Genomic DNA, 16,964 nt, shown 5'->3' on the forward strand with positions numbered 1-16,964 from the left:
GTTTATCTCTCACTCAATAAAACTATTCAAAGAAATTGGAAAAACTTATTAAGCGAATAAGACATAGGCGCGCTCACTACTTCAAACGACAAGAAATGGCTTATGCAGGTTGATGCAGAAATTTTCTTCCCTTTGTTATTGATTTCCTCTTCTATTCTAACAAAATGCCAAGCGACTTGTTTCATTGTTTGACATTCAAATATTACTTTATTTTACTTAGATAATAAGTAAATAGTCTAATTGGAGAAACCAAATAAAATCATTTAGCTCCAACTTTCCAGCTCGTTCTGAGCTTCTTTAGAGGTTGAGTTCTTTCAATTTTTTACCCCAGTCTCTCAGCCAGTTCATCAGCTTTCTCACCCTGCTGACCAATAATCTGCTTCACTGCATGATATTTGTCTACCCATAACACACTTGGTTCTCCTGCACAAAAACAAAATGACCTTTACTATCAAAATCTTATGTAGATGAACCCTTTAATCCCTGAGACTGACTAACATCTAATTTCTCCTTTCAATATCAGCCCTGAATCAAACATTAAGGTCATGAGAATACAGCAAATGATCATCAACTGATAAACCTCTTGATTGTTCAACAAATTTTCCCTGCCAGCACATTAGGAAATGCATAGAGAACAGTATGGAGAATATGCATACTGATGTAAGGGTGTAAAGGATTAAACAAAAACTCTACTGTCTTGTAACTCAGTTTAAGTGAAACAAACAAGTCTACAGGTGGAAGAACAGATACATGAACCAACAGATGAACTCAAAGGTGGACTTTAGGGTAAAACTGAGGTGTGGGTGAATGGACAGAGGCAAAGAGCAGAGTGAGTGACAGATAGAAAGACAGTAATTGGATGAATGTACACACACACAAGAGCAGACAGACAGACAGACAAACTGAGTGATACTGTAAATTTGCCACCAAAAAGAGTTTCTAATGCTGATGTTTCAAGCTTAAGCCCTTCCTCAGAGCGGATGGCTAATGCTTGAAACATTAGCTTTAGAAAGTATATTAGGAAGGCCAATCTGAATTATCAACTCAGTTGATAAAACCACATTATCTTGTCGATCTCTCCACTGATGCAGCACCACAGTTCATTCAAAAGCTAACCTATTTTAGACAGACAGACAGACAGACTGCTTGACAGATGATAGTGAGGAAAAATGGACAAACCCATAGATTGATACAAGTAGATGGAAGAAGGCAAATGAGGATGAAGAAATTATGTTATCAGTTGCACACTAGCCTGTGGCTCCTATGACATTTTATTGTTATCATCAATGAATTGTGTTAATTTATGCAAATTTGTGGCAAGTTTTCCTAGTGACTTTGCAGTAAGCCGTACCTCTGCTTTGTTATAAAAATTTAGGGAAAAAGGTGTGGCTTATAAATTGGTGTTCAAGGTGCTTTTTTTCTTTCTTCCTTTTTTTTTTCCCTGTTTTGAGCTGTGCATTACAATATACCTTGGAAAGTTTGCTCTCTCCAGGATCGCGTCCCACCACGACATAACTTGTTTTCTTGCTCACTGATTGGGTAACTTTTCCACCATATCTTTGAATCAAATCAGCAGCCTCCTCTCTCTCAATACTTTCCAAGATTCCCGTAATAACAAATGTCAATCCATCCAAACAGTTTTCTGCTCCCTAAAAATTAAATTATCAAGTGCATGCATGATTCAAGATGTGTAGACAAATAATCAATTCTTCCCCTGAAGGCTTCTTAATACTGTCCAAACTGAAAAGTTATACATGCCAAAAAATTAAAAGACTCAGTAGATATTTTTTGTCTAGCATCTCTAATTAAAATTTGAAAGGATGGAAAGCAAACCATTAAGAGCTTTGAGAGATAATAATAATTTAACTACCAGAAGAAATTAACATGTAACTTCTGCCAAGAATATCCAATACATTATCTCACAAACAGGATATGAGAACACTAAAACTTATCAGGCACATGTAGTTGTTATAATGATCTAACGACAAATTCTTGTTATTAATTTACAGGAAAATGTCTGGCAGCAAGAGGAGAGAATTAATAATCAGATCCTGGACTTTGAAACCAACCTGAGGGATTTCCTTTGAACCAAGTGCCCTGGGACCATCTCTTGCCATAAAACTACCGTAGCCAGACTTTTTCTTTTCCAATGAGGGTGGAATTTCAACCACTTCCTCTGATTTTGACACCTTTGGTGTTCCTTTGATTGGAGTTTCCTTATCGACATCTTTTTTATCCTTTTATGGAGTAACAGTTTTCTTTGGACTTGGTTTTGAGTCTCTACCTGGAGTTTCTGGAACTGTAGCAGCTTTGGCAGCCAGTTTGCTGGCAGGAGTTGTCTTTGGTATTTCCTGAAAAGTCCATGGATAAGTGAACAAAAGTTACATGTATATTAAACATTCTAACAGCAAAGAGTTGTCCTCACGAGGTAAGAGTTGACTCAAATAGGAATGTTGATAGTGAAAGACACTGCTGCTTTGAAAAATGGAGACAAAGTGGTAACATCTCCTGGATTGTCAAAGTTAAAATCAACAAGGATGTACCTGAAAGTTTTGTCACCATTGTTACTGTTTTTCATATAAATTCCAGGTAGAGTAATGGTAGCATTTTGAGTAGTGTTAGTATTGTAAGTAATGTTTTGTTGCAAGTATTGTTAGTTATGTGCATCTGAGTAAAAACCATCTACTGTCATAGTAGGACAGGTTAATGTATATACAACATGCACATGTACCACCAGTTAACAAGTTTGAGTAAGCTTTTGGATCTCATACACAGCCAAATTTACTCATAAAATGTTACTGTTTCATCTACAAGTACCTTATTCAAGTACTTAATAACAGTTACCATACACATGAAATCATTTCAGATCCAATCCATTCTAGTTTCAGGATAGCACGTTTATGCATAAATAGTAATGTTTAATTTTGCAACAATAAAGTATGGTAATCAAAAGGCTTACAAACCTTTTTCTTCTCAGGGGAAGGCTTTTTAACCTCAGACTTTGATTCTGAGAAGTCTTCCTTTCTTTTCTTTGATGGTTGCTCTGTTGTGTGATGGCTGACATTCCCATTTTCTCTTCCTTCTTTTTCTCTCCCATTTTTATACTCTTCTTTTCTATTCACTTTGGAGTCTTCATTTTCTTCAGACTCATCAGATCTCTGTTGGAAATGAAAACAAAAAATAACTATTGATGGTTTTAAAAGGAATTTAGGGATGATCATTAGGTGGGTTGAGCTCTGGATCGGCTTAAAATTTGCACTCTCAAAAGTGATCAATTTTCTAATGTCTCTTAATAATACCAATTCACTGTCAAGCAGCAATGAAATGAGAAGAAAGAACCAAACAAGAGGATATCGATTGATTGAACACCATATTCTCAAAGATATTGTCATAACATTTGTGTGAGGACAGTAAAGAGAGTTGATTTTAATATCTTAGGAGCAAAAGGACTTATCCCTTTAAGGGGGCCCCCCATGGTGTTGTTTTTGCCAAAACTATTCTTCAACATTTCTTCTCCCCATCCACAAAGTTTCTTGCATATGATTACATAATGCGTGACTCAAACACTGGCCATTATACCCATTAATTTTGTGGCATGGAATGTATTAACGGTGGTACATCCTGATATAACTACTGAATAAGAGATTGGCAGAGGGTTTACAAGGGATGTGTGATTGAGCCCAAAATTAACATGTGATGCATGAATTTTTATAGAAAGGCAAGGTATGGTGAGGTTTAAAGTTTCCCTATTCAAATAATGCACAATGCGTGAAGTACTGTTTAAAATACACAGGATGCCTGATTTTTTCTTTAAAAAAAATTGTTTGTGAAACAAGTGTAGTTAGTTATTCACCTGTTTTCTCTTGTTGGCAAATGTTTTCCTGGATTCCCTTTCAACTGGAGTAGAATCAAAGAAATCAAGTGCAGAAGTTGCTTTTTTCTCTTTAGGTTTGACTGGACTGAAGCAAGAATAACAATCTATGTGTTAAATATTTCAGTAACACAACAATGCTGTGTTAAATGCACCCTTGATGGCTGTGTAACACTGTCTTTATCATTTTGCTGTTGTTTGTTTGTTTTTCATTTTTAACCCTTAACACCTAAAACTCAATATGCATATTCTCCAAACTGTTCTCTGTACATTTCCTAAGGTGCTGACAAGGAGAATTTGTTTAACAAACAAGAGCTTAGTTGGTGATCATTTCCTTTACTCTCATGACCTTAATGTTTGATTCAGGGATGATATTGTAAGGAGAAATTAGATGCTGGTCACTCTTAGGGATCAACAAGTTAAATGTATCAGCATAAGAGCAGTGTTCTATGACAGATCTAACATTCTCAATGCCTGAATGATGGAAGAGAGGACAAATCAAACAAACAGACAAACAAAATTTAGCTGGATATTGTTAAAAGAAGCCAGATGATTTTCCAGAGCAATATCTTATGTTCCAAATGAACACCATGGTTTGGTGCTGAAATGTGAAATATAATGAAAGAGAATGATGGATGATACCTCTCTTGAACTTGCTGGACCCCTTTAGATGCTACGTTTTCTGTCTGTTTGGCAGACTTTTTTAATTTGCTTGGCACAGCTTCTTCATCATCTGTAGAAACCACATCCAAATATAACTCAAGTGCTATAATATTCAAACCTATTCAAGGCAGAGTGATCTACATGTAATGGTAAGTGTGCTGAACTCTGGATGAAGCAGATGGCTTTGTTTTCTTCAGCAAGTAAATACATCAGCAAGGTTAAAGGTCAGGTGATGTAAAAAAACTGACCTCATCTTACCTCAAGCTCACCTCACACAAAGTATTTTCCCTATCCAGTCCTCACACTCCATCAATAAGGAGAGTCCCCCAAACCCTTTTGTAGAACTCAGTTGCATAAAAATATAAGGCCTTTTCATGCATCATGAAAAAAATCGATATCCTAAATTCTTTCACATTCACATGAAATTTAAGATGGTCACATTTTGAAGATAAATAAAACCAAAAAAATTTAAAAAATTATACCAAATTCATATTTTCACTCTTTCTAACCTGTTAATAAAGCTGTTTATCCTATAAAATTAAAAAAAAATTAAAAAGTTGTTATCATGATTCTTGTAAAGATAAAATCTCCCAATCGCCTTTCACATAAAAAGTATCACGTACCCTCAATAAGTGCACATAATTTCCTTACCCGAGTCCAAGCTGATTGGTCTTCTATTCTTCTTAGCTTTTGAACTCTCCTCCTTCTTGACTGATGTGGCTTTTCTGAAAGTGCATGAATGAGAACATGGTACTGAAGACACCTTGACATCAGTATGCATATTCTCCATACTGTTCTCTATGCATTTTCTAAGCTGCTGACAAGGAGAATTTGTTTAATAATCAAGAGCTTTTATAGTTGGTGATCATAATCCTTCACTCTTGATTCAGGGCTGATATTAGAGTCCAAAAGTTTTACTACAACTGTATGAGAGGGAAAAGAAATTCAAGAAACAAATCACATACCTGATTCTTGGGGGAAGAGGATCTTCATCAGAATCTAACAGAGATGTAAGATTAATTTAGAAATAGGGTCAGGAGATCACTGTGATGTTCTATGTATAATTGTGTGAATCTTTTTACACCATGTTTCCGTAACAGAGCAAATTGCAGTGGAATTGACAAGGACACTGTACAGCACAACTACCTAGCTTACATGTACATTGAAACCATTAAAACTAATACAGATGTGTAACAGTTTGTGTAGAGTCTCAACATCTGTTCCTTTTGAAACTGTTGGTGTTCATCCTAAAACATTACCTGAGTCAATAATGTTTTTTCCTTTCTTCTTCCTCTTCTGATTTTCTTTTGGTTTTTGTTTCTGGGCAATGTCATCATCTTCACTACTTGATAAACCCTGCCCAGCCAATAAACAATAACATATTCATACAAATGTGAGATTATAATGGTTCTTTGGACCTAATAATAAGAACAAAGACCAAACAGAATTGGATAACATCAAGGGGTGTGTTGTTCCTCACAGCACAACTTTCTTACAAAACTTTTTGTTCCACCTCAAAAAATCAAAAAAAGACACCAGGCTTGTGGAAAAAATAGTCTGGGTTATGTGAAGTATCCAGGTTTCTTTATCAATCACCTTTCAAGTTAATCAACAATTTAATTTTCCCTTCAGTCTGATTCAATGAAAATTCACCAGTACTTGTCAAAATCATGAAATAAGCATTAGTATTATATACTGCAACTACTCTGCAGACTTAGTAAGCTGCAGTTTGAACAAATTTGTAGGGAATGCTAAAGTCCAAGATATTTCTAACTTGAGTGAAATTTAGGTGGCAGTGTATCACATCATGCTGTTTAACCCTTAAACTCCCAGATGTGATTAACATGTAACTTCTCCCTAGACTATCCATACCATGTCCTACAAAAGGGTTATGAAAGAAGTTTTTATCTTGATCTAAGAACAAATTCCTATAACAAATGTACAAGGAAATGTGAAGCAACTAGAGGAGAGAATTAGCAAACAGATCTTAGGAGTTAAAGGATGAATACAAAATTGCTTCATTTTACAATCCTGTTTAGGATGAAAAAAAAAAGGCGAAACATTGTAACTTATCAGCCTCACTTAGCTACCCTGACATACTCAGATAAACTATTGAAAATTATACCAACAAAGTTACTTAACAAACAATACCATCTACCATTTCTCACATTCCAGTCCAGAAAGATACCTTGGGTTAGATATATGAAGTGGAATGAAACTCTTGGTTAAAACATGTCGTAAAATTACCTACCATGTGCAAAATTAAAGATTCATGACAAAGGAAATTTTACCATGTATGGTAATAAATACCAATTTTGGCCCAATAAGGTGTTCCCCCCCCCCCCCTCCACCCCCAGGAGAGGATAGGTGGGATTGTGAATTGCACTCGAGTGTATAGACACAAACGATGATCGATTCAGTCATGCAGGGGCTGTGATATGGGCAGATCTTTTCTCCGTCGCTTCTGAAGTCGAATTCCCTGATAACACAAATAACTCTCTCCCTCAAATGCTACATGATCCATTACTTACCTTGGTTTTCGTTCGGCGCTTTCCTACATCTTGTTTCGTTAATGACTTCGCAGTAGAATCTTTGCCGCGCTTATTTTCTACTTTCGAAGCGCCTTGCTTCGCTGTCTTTCCAGTAGGGCTGAAGAACGATCGAATATCCTGTAGAAAAATATGTAATTATAATTGAAACACCGGTTAAAAGACTATCACATCACTCTCCGACATTTCGCGCCATCTTTGAAAATCTCCCATACTTCAGTCAGCGGTCACCAACCTAGCTAGCTTCCAGACTCCTGCTATTTCTCTTCCGCTAATTTTCCGAGAAAGACAACAGGTTATAAAATAACCATAGTCTAATTCGAGTTCGCGGAACCAAATAGAGTTCCTCTTATAAAAAGAGCTGTCAGACGAGGGAGGTTGAATCACATGCAGTTGCCTCCATAGATTGCTTTGAAAATGGCAAATAGATCCGCGGAGGACACTTCTCAGGAGTACGTACTCTGTTGTCGATGTCGATATTTTCACGAATGCGCTGTAGATTCATGCAAACTTGTTCTGCGATTTGGTTTCTTGTGGTTTGTTTCGTTGCACTGTAGTCTCTTCGAGGTATATTGATTGTTTACTGAAAAATATTCAAATTCGCAGCGTGAAATTTGCAAAAAGTTTTTGAAGTTTTATACGCTGTAATTGAAAAACAATTTTATGTTATATAAATTGACCCTATGGAAGAAGAAACAACTACGTATAAAAGTTCTACCGATTGGACATGAATGAAATAAATGCGGTCGTGATTAGTGCACATTTTCCACAACTTAAAATTACACTGCTTTCTTAATTGTATTTGCTTGAGTGGTAGCAGATGATGGCGTTTATGCGCAGAATTGGATACAACTGAGTCAAAGAGTTAACGTTTTTAACACTGCTCTTTGCGCCTGTCTTTCAAAGATCTGATGTCATACAATGCATTTATTCTCTATTGTAAAACTAGAATCGACCATATTTCCGGAATTTTCTAGGGCTTACTGTGATTTGATAAACGAAACGAAACGAAACGAACTGAAAATAGGAACATCTCCGTGGTGTTCCTTGCGGAATCTTCACTCCGTTCGCGATGAGATCAAATCCTCTTCTGTATTTAAAGGAAGGACTGTGCCATTTAGCCATATAATGCAAATCTCTAATTTAAAAAAAAGACATTCTGTGAGGCTGCAGCTGTGCAATTTACAAAGTGTCAAGCACCGATATTCTTAGTCAATGAAAAATTCGATTGCGTGACATGACACCTTCCCTGAAAAATATCGCGTGACTAAAGTTGTTTTGCAGCATGTTTCTAATTGAAAAATAAAAAAAATTTTAAAAAAAAGTTTCCGTTTCAGCAGTAATAATGGTTTTTGTGTTATCATTTGTGTGATTTGTGGACTAAACTGTCCTATTCATCCTTGAGGGGCCAGGGCATTGGAATTTTCAGTATTTTTTAGATCGATTTTTGTGCCAAAAAATTTCGGTTTTTGGGATTCAGTGTTCATTGAGGTTTGCCGATTTTCTGTCTTTTAGCATTGGTTTCCGATTTTCGTCAAAAATACTTGTCTAATGAGCTTCGGATTTGATCACCAATGTGGTTTTCGGATTTTTCTATTTGGATTCCGGTATCTCTTCAATCCCGACAAGCGGCCATTATGCGCCTCCACTGATCTCGAATAGCCGCAAAACCTCTGTATGCTCCACTTGTCAACACTGTATGGGATCGATTAGGGTTTTGAGAACTGAGATGTGAACATTTATAGGTTTTGACGGTTTTGCATACGGTTTTCGGTTTTGATCGAATTTTTTTTGCAGTTTTGATACTTTTGCTTGAATTTATTTTAGCAAATTGCAACTGAGTTGAGTAAATCAACTCAGTTGCCATGGGGCAGAATTAGTTTATGAAAAAAATTCAATACAGATAAATGGAATTTAATATATTTAACGACTAGGAGCAATTATGGTTAGTAGCATTTCAAGTATTCGGTTCGCGTTTGAGATAGCTGTTAGCGTCTGTGCAGCATTTGTTGCATTCTACAGAGTTTAATACAGCAGTGCTGTGATCATTGGGGCCCTGGGGCCGTCCTCGTTTAGCGGTATACCTTATCAGTGCATGCATTATTCTACCATGTGCCTGTGTGGTGTTCGCTGTTCTATAGTGTGGCATTGTTTTTCTTGAGGGTAGCGGTTCTTGGCATTTCCTTCTCCCCAACCCTAACTGCCAGGTTTATTTCTATTTATTTGTTTTATTCATTCATTCGTCTATTTATTTATGTTTTCCTTCACTAAGCCATCTGTCTTCAACATGTCCTCCTCACCTAAATTATCTGATATCAATAATTGCTAATATGAACTAAATTATCAGATATGTATAATCTAAATGAAGTGTGTAGCACTGGTACCTAGGAAGGTATGTCCGATAGAGGACTGGGTTTCATTCCTGTAAAACATGGCGGAATCCACGGAATCAAGTGAGTAATGACCCTTTTTGACGTTTTTCAGCAAAAGCGTTCCTTTTCCTCTTGAGTTGTACTATTTATTTTGAAAATGAAATTCATCTAGATCGTGGCAAAAAACAAAAAAAACGACCTACGCTTTTCGAGGTGCTGGAAACAGCTCGAAAAATACTGAGAAGAGATGACCACGGGCAACCCTCTCCTTCTGCATCAACTGGCACGGTTATGAGAACTCGAGCCCCGGCAGTGTACCATTTTTCGAAAGATTCACGTACAGGACGACGCAAGACTCACTGCCAATATCGCCCAAGAAGCAGCGCAGCAGCCAGCGAAAACGTACTTCAGCCGACAGACGTCGGACTCGCGAATGATACCGACGTTCTAGGTATTAACACTAGTATTAATCAATCCTAAATTAGCTTGAGTGATGTAGTACATGTATATCTTTAAGCTTAATTATTAAGATCGGGTGAAGATGTAAGCTTCTTTATTAACTCGATAATTAAGTTCTTCTGCGAGGGAGTTTTAATAAACCTTCTTCTTCTTCTTCTTCTTTTTCCTCTTCTCCTTCTTCTTCTTCTTCTTCTTCTTCTTCTTCTTCTTCTTCTATAATGTATAATGTATAATAATAATAATAATAATAATTATTATTATTATTATAGTAATGATGATGATGATGATAATGATGATAATAATATTAATGACAATAATAATTGAGATTTATATAGCGCAAGTTCCATATACCCTCACAAATAGAAGAGAGCTGAGAAGGCTATAATTTTGTTCCTGCCAAAGCCAGTAAATTCTTTGATAATAATTTTAGTATCCTAAATTAATGCTGTTTTTAAAAGTGTACTCTTTAATTTAACTGTTTCATCATGTAAACCAAATAAACTACCGAATTTTGTTAAGTTTATCATATTGGAGGTGTAAAGATATACACATGGGTATAGAAAACAAGTTTGTTCTGGTCATTACAGCAAAATCTTAAAAAAGTTGCATTGCCACCCAATTTTTTAGACATTGATTCCTGTTCGGACAGCGGTGTGGATCCGCCATCATCCTCAGCTGAAACAAGTATGAATTTTTTTGTCATCTATTATTATTATTATTATTATTGTTGTTGTTGTTGTTGTTGTTGTTGTTATTATTATTATTATTATTATTATTATTACAAAGTTTCATCTGTTGCTAGTTCACTTTTATGTTTGCAATAGTTAATTTTGATTTCAAAATTACATTGATAAACATTTAGTGGATCTCAGTTTAAATGTAAAACAGCAAGTTGTAGTGGCTTTGTAATAATGCATTAGATGAGAAAGGTATTTTGTAGCCTTGTTGCTTTTATTAGATATCTTTATCATTTATTGTCATCATCACCAGTCATCAATTATTATTCAACAGTTCAAAAACTATCCAGAGAGTTGGAAAACATAATCGTTGCATTGTTATTAATTTAAGGGGTAAGATTTTAATTCATTCATGTTTTTTAATACTAAGCATAGAAAACTCTGCTACAGTCATATCAAAACTATTATTTAAAGTATCATTTGTTGTTTATAAAATTATGCAGTTAATTGAGTGAGTGAACCACACAACTGAACAGGCTATGTAACACTTCATCGCATGTTAGCCTTACAAGAAATTCAAATACTTAGAAAATTGTCACATCAATTGTAGTAAATGTTGTTAAATATCACAAGGTACCTTTTGACATTTTGGCATTTGAGTCTTCTCCTCTCTTTTTAGGTAGGTTTGATATGAACCATGTCCTGTTTAGATGCCTTCAGTGCCAAAAAGACCTACCCACATCCAATCCAGTTGTTGTTACTCAGCTTGGATTTTGGCCTGGTAGTGTCAGCAACATGACCTATGTTTTTGATTCAGAGGTTTTTTTACACTGGGATCTGTTCCAGAAGGAAAGTCCTGGTTGTTCCAAGAGATCTTATCTTACATCTCTTGAACAGTTTTCTTTAAGAAAAGGAAGGGTATGTTTTTCCTACAATGCTGAGTACTAAATTATTAAAACCCCTTTTCTATGCATTAAGGCCCTATTTCCCTCTTAGGGAAAAGGAAATGATGATGATGATGATGATGATGATGATGATTCTATGAATTAACTGCATGAAGCAGATATCATATTATATAATTATATTCGTGGTTATAGTCAACTACCTCTTAACAGACGCCTCTATAGGATGGACACATTTCATAGACGGACACCTTCTGTTTGTCCCGTACTGTAACTAAACGCCTTATAAGACAGACACCTCTCCAAGACGGACAACCTCCACTTTAAAAACCCTCAATGGACACTTGTGAAATATAGTTTTATGTGAATAATACCTCAAAACAGAAATGTACGTACTGAATATGAAAAGAAATCACTATTTAGAGAAGCAAATTGTTTGTCACGTAACTAAATGTGTCAAGAAGAATTAGTCAGGGCGTTGACAATTTCAAACATTCACACAAAAGCAATGAATTTTCCAATAATATTGTGTTTGAGTTTGTAGTTTTTATGACTTAAAACACACTAAATACAGTTGTGTATTCATTGTGCATCAGCATCTTCAGTTAAGCTTTATTATCTCAGAATTGCTGGTCTCATGTTACCTCTATAAGTTTATTCTTTTTATTTAAAAAAACTTGATGTATAGTTACTGTAAGGCAAACTAAATTTCCCTGAATGTTCCCTCTCTTACTTGTTACCATGTTCGTGGACAAAATTTTCATCTCAGCCTGGCCCTTTGTTGTTAAAGTCATTGAAATTTCTTGCAAATTATCCTGCAAGTGCAAGTCATTTTCGCTTACCAATAATATATATTTTATTTCATGTCTTTTAGGTTGGAACTATCAACAGTAATTCCTTTTCATGTGCTTTTAAGGAGTGGAAATATTGCCAGTCAGCATGATCTCGACACCAAAATAACGATTATCATTATTTCTAAATTGGCCCTGAAATAACAAATAGCATAATTTCAGTGCATGTGTGAGACCTTCGGGCTCGAAGCTTGGGAACTAGTATCCAGGGAAAGATAAAATGGCGGCAAAGGAAATCTCAGTAGTTTAATATTTTAGCGTGAAAAGGCTTGGGTGTTGTGATCTGGTTCTCAAGTAAAAAAAAACTCACGGTCTGCAATGGCCCTACCACCTTTTGAACAACAAGAAAACATTGAAACGGTGGTAAAAAGCAGCAAGTTTCGAAGTCTAAACGAAAGATGGGTAAGCTGAGTTTCAGTCAAATATCATGACATTTGGGATGTAATTTCGATACCGAATAAATAGTTCTACATGGTTATACACGCATAGGATTCTGTTGTGTTCACGTGAAGGCCATTTCAGCCATTCCTGCTACTTGTAAGTGGTAGGGAAATAAAAGATATGCATACTTGTTTTGTATTGAAGCCCTGTGAAATCACAAATTTGATTTATTTCTTCTTTGTTTTAGGTGGTCATTATCCATTACTTTTGGAAGTCGATGCTGATTAGAAAGAAAAAATGTTTATGATTATTTCTTCTCTCGAACATTTTACTATTTAGGTACCAAATAATCTTGATACTGAAGATCATTGCATCCATTATGAAAAAATTACCCTTGATTGCTTTGTCAACTGGAATGTATAATGTAATATACCTTGTGATTTGTGGGATTTTCACAAGTAAACTAGAAATACTTGAAGAGGGTAACGATGTACTTAATGCAGAGCATTTGGTAAAAAGTCTGCTTTGCTGTAATCTACCTGAAGGTGCTTTTTATATGCTAGTAAGACTTACACAGCCCAGTCAAAATGTTTTTGAGTAGTAGACAAGCTGGCTGTAGTAATTATAGGCAGCAGAGGCCAAACCTCTTCCTGAAAAGCAGTCTGAAAAGTGTGAAGTTAGCGGAAGGTACTTCATTGTAGGCGGCCAAATTGTAAGCTGCCAGCCCATTTTGAGTGAGCAGTAAAACTCAAGATTGGCTATTTTAGCTAATTTTATTGAGAACCAAATTCCCAGCAACGGGCACATTTTTACTGGGCTATTTGTTATTTAACTACTTGGTAATATTCTTATTAAAATTTACTGCATTCCTTTCTAATAATTTGCTGCTGATTGCATGCTGTATATAGCTAATGATTTGTGTGATTTTCACAAGTAAATTAGAAATACCTGAAGATGGTAATGATGTACTAGATAATGTGCTTGATGCAAAGCTATTTTGGTGCAAAGTGTGTGCCTTGTCCGTAGGTGATTTTGCATGCTAATAAGACTTGTAATTCAAATAATACACATCAGCTGGAGTGGGAATATTAAAAGAAAAATAATAATATTTAGCTATACCAAGTTCTGGTTTTATGTCCAAATTAAGCACTTAATTGAAGATCACTGCACTGCTCAGGTCCAGAAGGCTGAAAGAGTACTGTCTGCTGTTAGTTTGATTTTTGTCATTTTTTAGTGATTTATTTTATTAATCAATGTTTCTTTGAATTGTAATTCATTGTTCTCTTTCAATAGTGCAGGTTCACTCATGTAACCTAATCTCCCACATATGTATGTATGTATGTATGAGCTCAGTCGAAATGTTTTTGAGTGGAAGGCAAGCTGGTGATAGTAATAGGCAGCAGAGGCTGAACCTTGTCTTGAATGGAAGTGTGAAAAGTGTGAAGGTAGTGGCAGCTATATTGTGGCAGGCAGCCAAATTGTCGGCTGTGGCACATTTTGACTGGGCTGATTGTGTGTAGTATATATGTGCACTTCTTTTAGGGTGTTAAACAGGTTAAAGTACCAAGAAATCTTCTGTGATAACTTGATAATTCAAGATGTAAAAATTTTAAATAATAAGGTAAAGCTTGATCATTCTTAAGAGTTTCCATTTGTTCTGGAAATTTGGGGGAGAGTCAGGGGAGCATTATTTTTACATAAATAATGTACATAAAAAGTAAAAAAAAAAGGACTAAGGTAAAATCCCAATTTGTTTTAAGAGTTGATTTTATTAATAGAAAACCCTGGATATAGCTTGGCATTTCTGTGATTTTCAAAAATTGTTAGGAACCTTGTTAATTTTCAGCTTCAAGAACACATGTACATAATCTTTAGTGCAGCCCTCTTTTCTCCCCGCCATTATTCTAATTTTTTTTATCAAGTTTCCTTTTTCTTGTGTTCCATTAATTTATTGTCTTTACAGGTGAAATCTTAATATCTGCTAGCACAATTATCTCTGCTAAGAGTGTCTACCATCACTCTTGCCGGCCTCAAGCCCAAAACGCTGCAAACTAGCTGAAACTATATGTATTTCGTAAAATTGCAATGAAATCTATCTAAAAACAACAAAATCCGGCAGAACGCACGAGTTTTTGCCAAAATTTACGCAAAAGATGACAAAAGCGCTCAATTCGACCTGAAAAACACTTATTTTTTTGGCAAAAATCAGCCTATTTTACATTCAAAAGCACGATGTCTTTAACAAAATAGGGATACAATCCATGTGAAAACACTCATTCCAGCTAAACCGCAGTGTTCTCAGTAAAATTTGGGGAAAAAACGCGTAAAAACCGTCAGAAACACAAGAAATTGGGCTGATTTTACCCACTTTTTGTGTAAATAGCTGCCAAAACCCTCAAAACTAGCTGGAACTACATGTTTTTCACAAGATCGCCATAACATCTTGAAACGTTGCTTTAGGGACCTTTATGCCTCCAAAACGAGTTTTTACTTTAAAAAAAATGGAATGAACAAAGATGTTAAAGGGGAAAAAGCTGTGAGAAAGGAGAAGTTTAGTGTTGCTGTTTGATATGCCGCCCAGATATATCAATTTATTAATTTAACGCCTTTAGCCGTGGGCAGAAGTTTTTCTCTAGACTAAGAGGACCCTCCCTATGTTGACGAACCTCAATAATTCGTTGATTTTACTGTTTTTACACAGATTTGATTTTAACCATATTCGCTAAAATAACTGCCAAAACACGGCAAACCAGTATCTCATCCAAGAGCGATATTGGCCATTTCACACATTCTTATTAGATATGAATTTTATTAAAGATTGTCATTCTAGCATATGCTGGCTAGTTTCCACAGCTTTCTTGATTTTCATGGGAAAGTGGCATTGGTTGGTACCATGAACAATCTCCTCGACTTTCCCATGATTTCCATAGGATGTTAGCATCGACCTATACTTCGAACCTCAGTTGTTTTTTTTTTTTTTTTACATTGGCGCGAGTTTCACAACTTTCTTGTGGTTTGGCATTGACTCAGAGTTGGGCTTATTTTTATGGCTAATCCATCGGCGACTTTCTCATGATTTTCTTGGGTTCTCAACAGTGACACGCACTTTGGAACCATAATTTTATAAATATGTCAACACTGGCAAATACTGCTAAAATCTACACTCCACTAAACTCCATGTACCACAATATCCACACAACTGCGTGTGCCTACTTGTAAATCCTAACCCTAACCCTAAAACTATCCAGTTAGCCTAGTATTGTATTGCTGGTTTGAGTGACTAAACTGGCTCGAATGATCCAGCTGCTTAAAAATCTAAGCACAGAGTAAGTTTAAAAGATTCAATTTTGTAAGGTTTCGAAACAGTTCCAAAATTAACATGCACATAGCTCAGTGTAAAACATCGAAGCTTCTAGGACTTCTTATGATTCCTACGAACGTAAACACCTAATGCACGCCAATTTGCCTTTGTTGTCCTCGAACGATCACGTCTTCATGGTAACGTGGTGTAAGAACTGTACAGCACTTTATATATATATGTTTTACTTGACGGTAAAAGTTTGAATCCGTACAAGAAAACGTAACGGAAACAGGCGACGATAATATTCCGTTGACAGAATTGCAACGGAAATGTGTCGTCATATTTCCATTCAGGAATCATAACGGAAACATAACAGGTCCAAGGAAGAAGTGAATGACGTGGAAACATAGAGTTTCATTTTTCCGAATTATGGAATCATGCTATTTCGTCCTGTGCTCACTCTAACTCTGTGCTATCCTAAACCTAACCCAAACCCCAAACCAATCCTAAGCTATGGTAAAGGGTTTAATTCAGGGTTGAGGATAGGGTTAGGGCAGGAGCCCATTACTTGGTTAGGGTTAGAGTTTGGGTTGCTTCGGGTCAGAGGGGTTTAGTGTTACAATCAGGGTTAGGGCTAGGGTAAATTATGCTTAGGGTTAGCGGGGTTTAGTGTCAGAATTAGGGTTAAGGCTAGGGTGAGGCTATGCTTAGGGTTGGCGTTAATATTTTTCTACAAGCATTCAATTGCAGGGTTTTTGGTATTGCGTTTGTAAATTTCAGTAACTACTTGAAAGTTTACTGAAAAACAAACGATAGGCCGACTGGTACACTTACAGGATAGATAGAGAAGGTTGAGGTTAGGGTTAGGGTTAGGGTTAGGGTTAGGTCTAGGTTAAGGGCTATAGGTTAGGGTTTAGGGTTAGGTTTTAGGGTTATGG

The 16,964-nt window shown here is 36.0% G+C and overlaps 1 protein-coding gene and 1 pseudogene across 4 annotated transcripts in view; one reads left to right on the plus strand and one right to left on the minus strand.

Moving 5' to 3' along the window:
* LOC149051406 (uncharacterized) overlaps positions 1 to 7,588 on the minus strand; it is a 130,610-nt pseudogene extending 123,022 nt beyond the window's left edge. The window contains exons 1-10 of the transcript XR_016189042.1: positions 7,544 to 7,588; positions 7,066 to 7,203; positions 5,794 to 5,917; positions 5,500 to 5,533; positions 5,186 to 5,259; positions 4,514 to 4,604; positions 3,854 to 3,959; positions 2,964 to 3,158; positions 2,070 to 2,351; positions 1,470 to 1,649 (exon numbers count right to left, since the gene is read on the minus strand). The product of XR_016189042.1 is annotated as an uncharacterized LOC149051406 (transcript). The remainder of the gene's footprint in view (positions 1 to 1,469; positions 1,650 to 2,069; positions 2,352 to 2,963; positions 3,159 to 3,853; positions 3,960 to 4,513; positions 4,605 to 5,185; positions 5,260 to 5,499; positions 5,534 to 5,793; positions 5,918 to 7,065; positions 7,204 to 7,543) is intronic.
* Positions 7,589 to 9,369: 1,781 nt separating this feature from the next.
* Positions 9,370 to 14,474, plus strand: LOC149051418 (uncharacterized). 3 transcript variants are annotated; one of them, XR_016180516.1, is made up of 6 exons: positions 9,370 to 9,536; positions 9,628 to 9,906; positions 10,542 to 10,598; positions 11,271 to 11,509; positions 12,368 to 12,746; positions 12,973 to 14,474. XR_016180516.1 is itself a non-coding variant. In XM_089185183.1 (5 exons), exons 1-5 carry the CDS (start codon positions 9,515 to 9,517, stop codon positions 12,434 to 12,436), a joined length of 666 nt encoding a protein of 221 aa, XP_089041309.1. In that variant the 5' UTR covers positions 9,370 to 9,514; the 3' UTR covers positions 12,437 to 14,474. The 3 variants fall into 3 exon arrangements, 2 of the variants coding, with proteins under 2 accessions (XP_089041309.1, XP_089041319.1); XM_089185183.1 differs by having other exon boundaries at positions 12,368 to 14,474; XM_089185193.1 differs by lacking the exon at positions 10,542 to 10,598 and having other exon boundaries at positions 12,368 to 14,474.
* Positions 14,475 to 16,964: the final 2,490 nt, after the last annotated feature.

This window comes from Pocillopora damicornis, chromosome 1 (assembly GCF_964200805.1).
Source record: "Pocillopora damicornis chromosome 1, jaPocDami1.2, whole genome shotgun sequence".
NCBI classification, from domain to species: domain Eukaryota; kingdom Metazoa; phylum Cnidaria; class Anthozoa; order Scleractinia; family Pocilloporidae; genus Pocillopora; species Pocillopora damicornis.

Coding starts and splice junctions, on each gene's coding strand:
- LOC149051418 (XM_089185183.1), top strand. CDS start 9,515: ATGGCGGAATCCACGGAATCAA. Junction 9,537..9,627: donor GGCGGAATCCACGGAATCAA/GTGAGTAATGAC, acceptor AAATTCATCTAG/ATCGTGGCAAAAAACAAAAA. Junction 9,907..10,541: donor GAATGATACCGACGTTCTAG/GTATTAACACTA, acceptor CCAATTTTTTAG/ACATTGATTCCTGTTCGGAC.